Source organism: Echiichthys vipera (assembly GCF_963691815.1).
Source record: "Echiichthys vipera genome assembly, chromosome: 23".
Classification (NCBI taxonomy): Eukaryota; Metazoa; Chordata; class Actinopteri; order Perciformes; family Trachinidae; genus Echiichthys; species Echiichthys vipera.
Window position 1 is genome coordinate 7346659 of NC_139848.1, and position 12722 is coordinate 7359380.

At 42.5% G+C, this 12722-nt stretch overlaps 1 protein-coding gene across 1 annotated transcript; it reads right to left on the reverse strand.

Moving 5' to 3' along the window:
* Positions 1–434: 434 nt before the first annotated feature.
* abcb6a (ATP binding cassette subfamily B member 6 (LAN blood group) a) lies at positions 435–9114 on the reverse strand. The gene is made up of 20 exons (XM_083938334.1): positions 8861–9114; positions 7461–7984; positions 6517–6657; positions 6239–6428; positions 5761–5853; positions 5421–5613; positions 5205–5326; positions 5011–5120; positions 4863–4928; positions 3893–4018; positions 3614–3690; positions 3441–3504; positions 3254–3339; positions 3089–3146; positions 2875–2979; positions 2275–2449; positions 2082–2194; positions 1906–2000; positions 1736–1804; positions 435–1652 (listed from the first exon to the last, which is right to left on the reverse strand). The coding sequence occupies exons 2-20, from the start codon at positions 7974–7976 to the stop codon at positions 1493–1495; spliced, it is 2559 nt and encodes an 852-aa protein (XP_083794460.1). The 5' UTR covers positions 7977–7984; positions 8861–9114; the 3' UTR covers positions 435–1492.
* Positions 9115–12722: the final 3608 nt, after the last annotated feature.

Here is a 12722-nt window from a genome sequence, read left to right on the forward strand (position 1 = left end):
CATTGACCCTCAAACCCAGGGCAAGTACTTCTTGTCCTTGTTTTTCTCATTATGTGTTTTATTTGATGTTCTGTATTCTAACGCGTGTGTATTGTTTTTAACTTTGCTGTGTGACTTTTAGTAACGGCCTAACCAGGGACAGGGTTGCAAATTAGTCTTGACTGGAAACCTGTGTGCATGGCATCTATTTTTTATTTTAAATAAAACAACGTACATCATATTTGACCCTGCTCAATAAACTTCAAATCTAAAAAATCACCTGCTGGTGTTGCAACACTTAACAGGCATCAAACTAAGGGATAGGCTGAGAATATTATCAGTCCTGCTACAACATGTAAAGTAAACTGCTATAACATGATTTTATTTGTAATATTTTGATTTCACAGACCAGAACATGTGGGGAACACAACTTCTTTTATTTTTGTAAACAAAACAGAATATTTACAAGATGTAATTATCATGAACAATACCTTTTGTGAGGTAGATATAAAACATCAATGACTGCACTCTTACTCAGAAAGTATGTGTATGACTAGGCTATATACACTTATATTTTACATAAAGTGAGAATGACGGTAGATATTATTACTGCATGGGCTATTTCATTTGACGGTTCATCATTTTCATTGCCGGTAACTGATAACTTGACTCCATTACATCCAAGTCAAAAGGATTGTAGCACTTTATATGCAAATCAGTCTAAAGCAGCTTTTAAAAAATGGCCATTTTTACCTTTACTTTCTGTGTATTCATTAATCCTTGACAGCAATTTTGAAAACACAATCAGACGAAAAGCACACCCTGCGTTGGCCTATGGATCAAAAGTATACGGACGCTTACACACAAAGAAAATTAAATAATAAAGTATCACAAATAACAGTAGAGCTCAGAAATGAACTACCAAAAACAAAGCAGAATAAAATCCCTGACAGATTGTACTGTATACCCTTCATACTGTGATATTTAGAGTTGTTGAGGCGTGTTTAGTGTTTTTTCTTTCTTCCTTTGTATCTTTAAATAATTTATGTCAGGTCATAGATATTTAAGAAGATGCTTTTGATTTAGTGGGCTGCACGAACTTACAAAAGTCAGCATTTAATATAAGAAAAATAAAGACATTAAAATGTTGGCAGGAGTTTTTCTAAAAAGAATAATATCTTCAAAACAATTTAAAATTTTAAACATTTAAATAAGAAGCCGCAGCTTGATGCTGGAGGCATTGAACAACATGCACTGCTTCATTCTTTAGCTTGGTGATGAAGGTTTAAAATGATTTAAAAAAAATGAAAGATGGCTTTTGCCCCATCTTTAGATCGTTGTCCATAATTACAACCAATACCTTAGGGTATAAAAACGAATGTCTTATGGTTCATTTAGACATGACCAGATTGTTTGTGCCTCCTCACGCTTGTTAAGGCACCGTCCCTTTACGCCATGACCGGCAACGTACATTCAGTTGGACAACACTAAAAACAGAAACAATAATAATACATTAGTGGCTGTGGTGGCCTGAAGAAGTTGATGGTGGCTGCAGTTTCTCTGAAGTGCGGTCTTTGGCTTCGGTGTCAGACGAGGAATCGGAGTCCTGGGCCTGTTGCTGCTTCATCCACATGTCTGCATACAAGCCTCCCTTGGCGAGCAATTCCTCATGTCTTGGATGGAGGAAAAGCGAGTCACATGGGAGTCCGATAATAATAAACAGGATATGACATTCAGCACAATAGGTCACGCTTACCGTCCTCGCTCAGCAATCCGGCCGTCCCTGATAACCAGAATCTGGTCCGCTCCGATAATAGTGGACAACCTTTTATATGTAGAATAGAGGATTCACACGACCCATTAGATCAAACCATTTAAACAAAGGAAACAGAAAGAACTAAAACCCTACAGTGCTGCATCTCTTACCTGTGAGCTACAACAACTGTTGTACGGTTGGTACACACTTTAGCCAGTGAGGCCTGGATGTTGCGTTCTGTCTGTGTGTCGAGTGCAGACGTGGCCTGCAATGAGAGAGAGAGATGTTTTGTCACAAGTGGAATAACCCCAATGACTTTAGCCGTTCAAAGTGGAATGATAGTTACCTCATCCAGCAGGATGATCTGTGGGGCTTTAAGGATCGTTCTGGCGATGGCCACCCTTTGCTTCTCCCCTCCACTCAGCTTCAGACCTCTTTCACCCACCTGTGCATCATAACCTGCCAGAGAAATATAGAGGTGAGAAAAAAGAAACTACGAGAGGACATCTACTACATAGGAGGGTTAATCCATAGGTTACCTTCAGGGAAGGTCATGATTTTATCATGTATGTCAGCGGCCAGGGCAGCCTCTTCCACCTCCTGGTCACTAGCAGAGATGCGGCCGTAGCGGATGTTGTCCCGGATGGTGTCGTTGAAAAGCACGGTGTCCTGGGGAACCACGCCAATGTGAGCTCGCAGTGATCTCTGCTTCACCTGAGGAACAACAATGAACGCGGTAATTACTAATTACCAGAGTGTGCCTGTGAACACAAACAGTCTCGTGCAGCTAAATTAAAGACATTGTAACAAGTGTTTTCATTGCACTTGGTAATCTCATGAGCAGCTAGATGACTTGTTCTGCACATCAAAGCTACCGTGCCTCCTAATGCATGTGTAAACTTGCTATTTAGCACTGGTGGTGCTACATTATGCTATTCTTCTATGTCACGTCTATGTTATTTGCCTCTATTGTAAAGCTTATTGTGTCAAATTGAATTGAATTAATGCATCACAGAGGAAACGATGTGTTTTACATGTATTTTTGTTATTGTGTCCACCTCCTGTATATACAAACTGTGCCTTTTACTTTCACTATCTCTCTATGTTGTCATGTAAGAGTTATAGCGCAAAACATTTACTTTTGATATATCCTGCCCATCGATACTAATGCTGCCTCCCTGAACGTCGTAGAAACGGAAGAGGAGTCGCATAATGGTGCTCTTCCCTGAGCCCGATGGTCCCACCTGGAGAGATTAAGAGGAATGACATGTTTACACTCCTAACAGAACACAGGCACTTGAACTGTATGAGTGAGTGGATCTGTTTTGAATCAAAGTGGCTCCTTAGACTCACCAGGGCGACCGTTTGTCCTGGAAGTACAGTGAAGGAAACATCCTTGAGAATCTCTTTGCTGTAAAAACAGAGAGAAATAAAGAAGTGAGTCTTGTATAATAACTACATCCTGAACTTCACACAATTCCATTTCTAACCAGGCCATCGAATCAGATGTAAACCAACCCGCTTGTGTAGTTGAAGTAAACATTCTTGAACTCCACTTTTCCCGCACTGTAGAGAAGACTCCCTGCATTTACTTCATCTTTCACCTGCACCAGAGAACAAACACAGAACAAACCAGATTCAAAAGGGAATCAGCGTACAGCACCAAAACGTGAAAACACACGGAACAGTCTTCGGACAGTTTCACCTCTTCGTCCTCTTCAAAAAGTTTGAACATGCTCTCCATGTCAATGAAAGAATTCTGGATCATTCTGCGGTTACAAGGAAACAGAGACATTAGTTTAAAACGATAACAAGAATCAACCAGAGGGTGTTTTATGTGCAATAGTCGACTATGATACATGTGAAGCGTTGTCTTACCTGTAGTAGGTTCCAAACCAGTTGAGGGGGGTGTACAATTGGATGATGTAGGTACCAAAGAGAACAAAATCTCCAACCTAGAATAAGACGATTTGTTTGTTTTTTTACAGTAAACTGAATGCAGCCAAAATAGCATTGTTACTGTTCACAGTTTGGTCATTAAAACATACACAAGAGACTGGAGAATACAGACGAATATATGCAATTTCTAAAAATATTTTGGACTAATCATGAATCGTCACGCTCAGAATCATCAAAGCATGTTGATGTGTTCAGTACCTGAAACTTTCCTTCAGTCACAAAGTAGGCACAGAGCAGGGAGCCGGCCAGCAGGCCTGATCCGATAATGAGGTTCTGTGTTTGGTTGAGGAAAGCCAGGGACGCCTGAGTCTTCCACTCTGACACCTAAAGACAGGAGGAGAAAGGAACCATCAGACGCGTGCCTGTACGGACTGGTTAAAGGTCCTATGGTGTAGAAAGTAAGAGTTCCATGTCTTCTTTGATTATAAAGCAGGTCGAGGTGATTTATGAATACTGTGAAAGTATCAAAACATTGCATCTACAGTGAACTGTTCCTTTAAATGAGCATGCAGTTACAGTCACTCCATCCGTACCGCGCACAGGTTCCACGGGTTAAGTCTAGTTTGTTTGACCAGTGTGAGAGCAACCGTACTGCGCCTAGCTGACACGGCCCGTTTGGGAGAGGTGGGCTTTTGTAAAGCACGTTTGCACATGTACGAGCACGAGCACGAGCACGAACAGGCCTACGCGGCTCTGAGGTCATTTTATGTGCGCCTGTTCGGACATAGAAAAAAAAAGAATTAAAAAAAAAGACGGACCATTCGCGGACATTTAAAAGAATGGCGGCGAAAGGTTCACGTTGGTGTGATGCGGAGGTGGAGTGTTTACTGCAGATTTGGTCGATGAAAAGATTTAAAAACAGTTGGACAAGAGGCACAAAAACTACGAGGTCTACGGAAAGATTTGTAAACAAAGCGACGCATCGCGGACAGTGTGAGTGCGCCCTGACAGTGACCCTTGAACGCTGACCAATCAGAGCAGATTGGGCTTTTTTTGGAGGGGGGTCTTAAATAGACAGGTGCTTTCTGACAGAGGGTGACTACAGGTATATTCAGACAGACAGTGTGAGAAAAAGAATGTGTTTTTGAACATTAAAGCATGTAAAATACAAGTATGAACCTGCAGATGAGCATAATATGGCACCTTTAATGTCCAATGTCTGAATTACCTGATATTTTAAGATGGCATCCTCGAAACGGCTGACCTCATAGTTCTCTGCGTTGTAGTATTTCACCTGTTGAGCAGACAAAATTAAATAACAGATGGAGCAGAATTCGACATGTTGCAATAATTCAACATGGAAATGTTTGACGTACCGTCTCAAAGTTTAACAAGGAGTCCACAGCTTTGGACTTGGCGTTGTTGTCCTGCTGATTCATGTCCCGTCTGTACTTGGTTCTCCATTCGGTGATGATGATGGTCAGAGCTGGTGGAGATATAAACAGGCATCATTGTGAAACAGTACTATTAAATAATGCAGAATTTTGGACAGGTGCGGTGCTACACTTACTGAGGTACAGAGTCATGCAGACGAAGACGATGAGGCCGAACCAGGCGTTGAAATAAGTGACGAAGTAGATGATAGAAATGACAATATCAGCGATGGTTGGGAAGATGCTGAACACTATGTAGCTGCGGGGAAACAAAGGGACAGTTGAGTCAATACGATTTCAGGAAAAATACGTGGTCCAGAGGAAAACCTCATCAATCCAGCACCATTTCTTACCTGAGCAGGCTGTTAATGGAGGAGGTGCCGCGGTCGATGCTTCTCAGCACATCGCCGGTTTTGCGGCCCAGATGCCAGCGCAGGGAGAGGGAGTGCAGGTGGCCGAACAGACGCACCTGAACCACGCGGTTGGTGAACTGCTGCACCCGGATCCACAGGAAAGAGCGCATGTTACTGACAAAACCCGAGGAACCTGGGAAGAGGAGAAGAAGATGATGATAGACGAGCCTTATCACTTCATGCGAAACGTGATTAGAGACAGAAAATATCACTTGGAGCAGATCTGTCTGTCATTCAGTGACACTACAAAGCATCCAGAACATGAATGTGTTGGTCCTACCTGCCCCGCCGCCCTGCAGGAACTTAAACAGGACATAAGTACACACTGTAGTTGCCAAAGTTTGCCAGCTGCTGCCATCAGTCAGTTCATTCACTGTGAGACAGGGATAAAGACATTAGGGTAAATGAGAAAAGAGTCAGACAGTTGGGTGTTTGGCTTCAAGATAACGTAGATTACATGACAATAAAGGAGACAAGTCCTCCTCTGAGGGCACTAGGCTATCGGGAGGTCTCCGTTTTATCATCACACATCCTGAGGAACAACGTGTTAAACTCGATGAGTGTGTCTGCAAGCCACTAGGTGTATATCTAACATTACTTTGGCATGTTTTTATGTGACATGTGGCTTCCGACCTGTGGCTAAAACGGATTAGATTAAAAAAACAAAACAATATTAGCTCGTGCCTCAAGGTTGTTGCAGCAATGTAGTTGCAGAAACAGACCATTTTACTGAAATAAATGAATCTTTGGCCCCTCACCGATATTCTTGTAGTAAATGGGTACAAATACGTTGATAACTCTTTCCACTGCCAGCAGCACCAAACAGAAGAGGACCAGTAGCTGGAGGACGATGCTGCCCCGGGGCCACATGTAGGGAAGAAGTATGAGGACTTTCTTCCGGAAATCCTGCCAGGTGGAGCGGTTCTCATCTGCTCTACCCAAAAGGCTCTGAGGGAGAGGAATATATCAAAGAAGTCATGTTTGAGATGAGAAAATGTTGCCATTGTTGATGTCACATGTGTTAATATTGTGCTACCTGTCCACTGTTCTCTACATCCCGCTCATCTTCGTTTATCAGTAGCATGTATGGTCTCCGTGGCAACCCTGGCGCTTTGAGGCCGATGAAGAAGAGCAGCCCGGTGCCCATGTAGCGCATCAGCCACAGGGCAAACTGCACCTGAGGGGTTTATAGGCGATTAAGAACAGATCAATATGGAGATCACAGCGTTAATCAGCATTAGATAGTAGAGAGATGTGTATTTACTGCTCAAACTGTGTATGAGAAAATGACCCAGCTGATGACTGCTTTACATGAGTCACTGACCACACCTATCATTTACAGTATCATATCATTAGAAATGAGGGTATCAAATAAAAAAATTATGTCAAGTCATTCTCACAATTATATAACCAGGAAGTTAAGTTACTGACTCAGAGTGGGAGGGGCAAGATTTGTCTTGTGATTTGATTGGGTAACAGTTTAGCTTCTGGGATCTGAAAGTCAGACTGAGCATGACTCAGCAAAAAAAGGCTCTCATCTTGCTCATTAACTGCAATTCTCCTTGCATGTTGGCGTGTCTCCCTTTGTTGGCTGGGTGGTTACTTTTATATAAATATATATTTTTGAAACAAGACAGGTTGTGTGGCTTTGAGTCAAATGTTAGGCGTGTCTCAATTGATGATCCTGTAATAAAAAACAACCTTTGGCTTATAAGAGTTTTATACTTAAGGAGATTAAGGGCATTGCAACACTATCAGAGCTTTATTGAATCAAGATTAGGGAAATAAAGACAGTAATGGAGATACTCTTGATGCAACAGTGAAGCAATGCATATAAACTGAATTAAGAGTGCAGTGCATAATGTTTTGGTCAAATCCAATCAAGTACAAAAACATGTATTTTGTTACAAAAGACCCAGCACTTCCAATATTATTTTCAAAATGTAGGTTGAAATAAAATTACATGATATCTTTCCTCACCTGCTGTTGAATGTCCTCCAGGCCCCACCACCAGTGAGGACTGTACCAGGAGACGAAGGCCAAGTTCTCGGCTGAGAAAGCCACAGCCCAGAACAGCAGCAGGGCCACGCTGTGGCCCCTCGTCCTGTCCATCAGCAGGGCCCTGCGTCTTTCCACCCTGAGCAGGGCTATGGCCCAAGCCCAGCCCAGCGCAGAGAAGCAGCCGTATAACACCACATATCCTGGGAGCTCTCCTCCGTTGGCAGCCCGCCACACAGTCCCACCCAGAAACTGGATCAGGAGTAGGACGGAGATGGCCAGCTGGAAACCGTAGAGGCGAGAGCGCGGGATGAACTTGGGCTCCATTGCTGTGCCATATTTCTGGTAGAATATGCAGTGGATGGTGCCGAGGAAGAAGGAGATGCTGAGCAGAATGGCAGGGACTAGTGTGAAGTAGAAGCAGGGGGCGATGCCTTCATCCACCCAGGTGTGGGAGATGGAGGAATTGACTTCGCAGTAGCTCTGTATGAACACCATGGCTTCAGCTGGGGAAAGACAGAACTGCATTCATTAGAGCAGTGGTTCTCAAACTTTGTGCATGACGTAACAACCACAGAAAATATCAGGCTCTCTCAAGTCCCACCACTAAGACCAATGTTAAAATACACTATTCAGCTGCAGAGAGGAAGGTTTATTCCTCATCAGAAGATTATTTATCGTTGACTGTCTTCTGCCTCAGCAACGCTGTAGGAGCCATCAGAACTGACACGTCAGTGTTTCCAAACCAATTATTATACCTCTGTTTACTCTCTTACCATCACAGTTTACCTCATAATTCAGCTTTAATTACATGACTGAACTATTTGATCAAACAAACCCAGAGGTGCCATTGGTTTCCTACCTTCCAGTTACCTTGATTCCTAAAATGTGGTTTAGACACTGGAGGTAAACTATCACTGCAGGGTTACAGAGGGGTGGTAAGCTTTTGGTAAATTGCTGGAAGCTTTGCAGAAACAAAAATATGACAGAAAATACTAAACTTATCTTAAATTACTATTCACTTAAAGTTTAACTATTTGCAATAGTCCAACCAGAGGCACTAGTGCCACAGTTTGAGAACCAGTGCATTAGAGATCCAAGTCTACATGGAACAGACTGAATGTGATTAAATAAAACCACAACAAAATGAGCTGACAATGAGCAACAGCATCCAAACACAGAGGTGCCTCCTCTCTACACACTTAGCTCTGCCATATTAGGCTGTGAACTTCAGTGACATCTTTAACTGCTGACTCATGGTTCACTAATGCACCTGCTGGTTAAACATGACCATTGATATTATCACCACTCCAACATAATTCACATAGAGAACAAGCACATTTACTTTAGCACTAAGCATGTTTTCCCACTTGTGGCATTACCTTATTTCCCGGGCGGTTGTTGATGCCGACACTCGTCTTGTCAGTAACAGAGGTTACTCCAGGGGAGCTAGTTAGTTAGCAGCTAGCAACTACTACGTATTACTACGCAGCTTTAACACCCACGACTGTTTACAACGTGACGGTGAGAGTGTAAGTGGCGCACAAGCAGGGCTCTTTCATCGCTACCATTCAAAACTGTCCCCTCATGCTGAGACAGCGCGTGTCCTTGCTGCGTACATGTTAGACAACAACCGATCCATGACTCGGCAATCGACGGAACGGTGCTCGACTGCTCCTGTCTGTGCTGTCGCTCACCAGCGCCCCTAGAGGATGAAAGCAGACATGACATGGAGCAACGTGGAGTTAAAGCCTTAAAAAAGGGAAAAATTAAGTATTATTAAAGTATTTTACTTCTATATAAGTAGCAATAGCACAGTATACATAATCCAGTACAGGTAAAAGTTCTGCATTCACTCTTTTACTCAGGTAGAAATACAAAAGTAGCTTTACCAATGCATACAAGGAGGAAAAGTGAGTCTTTATTAAGCAGAATTGCTCCAATACAAATGTTTTATTTTTCAAACATATCATTTTATTGTTGTAAAGGTGGTGCTAATTCTATCTACTTTATGAAATGTTGCGGGTGGATACAAAAGCTGCATATTTTACTTTATTCAGCAGAACTGAAATCAACCCCAACTAAATCCTTATCTTTTTAATAACTTTAAACTTGATCTACTTTCTTTTATTTTACTTTTTCGGTTTCGAACTGTGCTTTTTTATGCTGTTTTTTAAAAATGCTTTGTCTTTATGTAAAGCACATTGAGTTGCCTTGGTATGAAATGCATATATATAAATAAAGATACCTTGCCTTGCTTTCATACGGTCTGGACTTTTAATCTGAAAAGTAACTTGTGTGGATAGATAGATAGATAGATAGATAGATAGATAGATAGATAGATAGATAGATAGATAACTTAATTTATCCCCGAGGGGAAATTAGGTCATCGTAGCAGCGGTACAAAACAATCAGAAGTACAAAAAATAAAATACAATATAAAATACAAAATATGAACTACAATAACAATAAGAGTACAGTATCGCAGATAAACACTATACTATGTAGTGAAGTATTTCAGATTGTCCATTATACTTGTATGTAATAGAAAATTCCCTTTGGCACTGGCATACAAGACAACACACACCATGCTATTATACATCTAAAAAAAACAGTGGCAGTAATAAAAGTGATTTGTTGGTTGTTCTTTCACTGGCATGGAAGTCCATCAAGCATCACAGCAGTGCAGTGATGCTCAGCAGTTTTAATCCATGCATAATGTACATTAAAATAAGTTATGTTGTTGCAGAATGTCCCACAAAGCAGCCTTACTGTTTATGAGGAGGTTTGAGGAAGTGGGATAAAATGATGTGTGTGGGTGGAGGGTAGGGGGCAGGTTGTATTCCAAGGGGCTTATTTATTATGGGAGTAAAAGGCACAGTATTTCCCTCCAAAATCAGTGTAAAGTTACGTAAAATGCAAACATTTGAAGCCAATTCCGGTCTCTTCTAACAGTGCGTCACTTGTGCATCATAAACTGGGAACTATAGACTAATGTATAGTCTGCAATGTTACAATCTGATCAGTAGATGGCACTAAATACAAAGGAATAATCAGAGGAAACCACTGTATACATCAGTCATGTATGAACAATAGTTAATAAAACCTCCAAGAACCATAAACACAGGTGGTGGGAAAAGAATTACTCCTGGAGGTGGAACATAATAATTTAATGTAATGGCATAATATTAATTGCTGGTGGTGTGTCATTTTTACTGCTATGTTAAGTGAATGAGTGATTAATGATTATAGCTCACAGCCCAAGTGTGCCTCTTCCAAACGAAAAGAGTAATTTTCAAGTCAAAGGAACATAAAAAGAGCGTAGTCTCTCAGCGCTGAGGGGGTTTTAAGTTAAGAGCTTTCTCATCAAACTGTAAATTTGGGCTTTAGCACAAAGAAGGCAAGTGAATCAAAGGCCATCTGTCGCGTCTATCCTTCCTCTAAAAGTCCTCAGACAAAGTGTATGTGTGTGTGTATAACCTGCAGCTGAAAGGAGGAAAACGGGAATAGTGATGGGAGTGAAACCGGAAAAAGAGCTTGCGTTGTCTTCGCACACGCACAGGACACAGGCTGGGATGAAAAAAAAGGGCTAAATCTTATCATTTAGAGGCTTCACAATGGGCATAAAGAGCTCCTAATCTGCTTCATCTCCCTGGCTCTTTTGTGTGAGTGGAAATAGACCTTCTGTCCATCGGCTGCTTGTCACCCCGCTCTTTTGTCTCCTGGTGGATGTGATGGCCTGCCCATCACAACCCTCATCTCTCTCCTCTTTTGTGGGTGGCTATACCTCCGCATACAGACTCAGCTGGAGCCCTATAAGTCCTTTAGGTGTGCCTTTTTCTTGTATTCACCCCACCGTTTCTCTCATTCTCATTTATGTGTCTTTGTCCGCTTCGAGCTGCCTGACTCATATGGATGGTAACAGGCGCGGATAAGACGGATGTGTATGCCAGTCTAATCCCTTGATTTGGTGAGAAAAGAATACTGGTGGTGTTAGGAATGCTACGTCCAATCTCATTAACACTCGGGGCGATCGATAATTCTTTCGGTCCTGCTGAATGTATTCACTGAAGGATTGGGCTTTGTGACTACAGCTCACTGGCAGATGACCTTTGCTACCTTTAATACTCACAAATCAGTCGCCCCTTATTGTGTGGTGGAGTGGTTACCAAGTGTGGGACAGGCTGTTCATGTATGGGGCTGCCTTGGAGCAAGTCACTGCTCTCCACCAGCTTACAGTTACTATCTGAAGCTCTGTCATGTAAATATAGCTCTTATGTTATTTAGATATGTGAAAGGGAAAATGATACATCACATCCAGCCATATGTTGAGTGTCTGTATTCGTGCCACGGCTTCACCCTCACCACGACTGTATGTGGGTTTTTCTTTTCAGGCTTATCTGCCAGAACCAACCCACAGTTTAAAAGCACACACAGAATTTCCTGGAAAAAACACATGCGCCAAGCTCTTATTTTAGACATCTGGTCTAGGCTCTTTCTTTGACCCACATGCTGGCGGTTGGGAAAAGAGAAATCTCCATTCATGAAGTTTTCAACCTGTTTCATCATTGTGGTGCTGGAGTGAATGGACCACCTACAACTTCCTTGTTGAGTTTAAACACACTCAAAATGGGACGGTCTTATTTTTTGATATATGAATGTAATCCAAAGCCTTTAAACGGGTGACTAGCTCCTCAACACATGGGGTCGATGACCTCCAGATTAAGACGTGTTTGAAAAAGAGCTTCCCACTCGGAAAGGCCTTCCACTCGGCCTACTGAGCTTAACACTGTATCTCTGAGTTTGAGCTTGAACCGTCCAGCCCTGGCAGCCCCCTGAGAGCAGTTCTTCCCCTGCTGTGACGAGAACAGCGCACAGTGGATAAGATCTCCCTGTCAAACTGCTCTTGATAAACACAAAGGGGGCTACAGTACCTCCACTGCTGCTGAACTGCACCCTCGTCGCAGAAGTCCTCTACGTAGAGAGGCAGAAAGGGGAAAAGGGGTCGGGGGGGTTGGGATGAGAAGCCAAAAGGTGAGAGACGAGTGGTAGAGACAGACAGAGGAGAGGGTGTGTGTGCAAGATAACAGACTGGAGAACTCAGATTGGCGCCCCAGTGCGTCATTGTGTGGGTGAATCTGTCTCATATACACATGAGGCAGAGAGGTAATAATAGGAAAGATGCTGCGCCCCAAACTAACCTGCCTACACAATAAACTGCCACACACAGAATCACACACACCT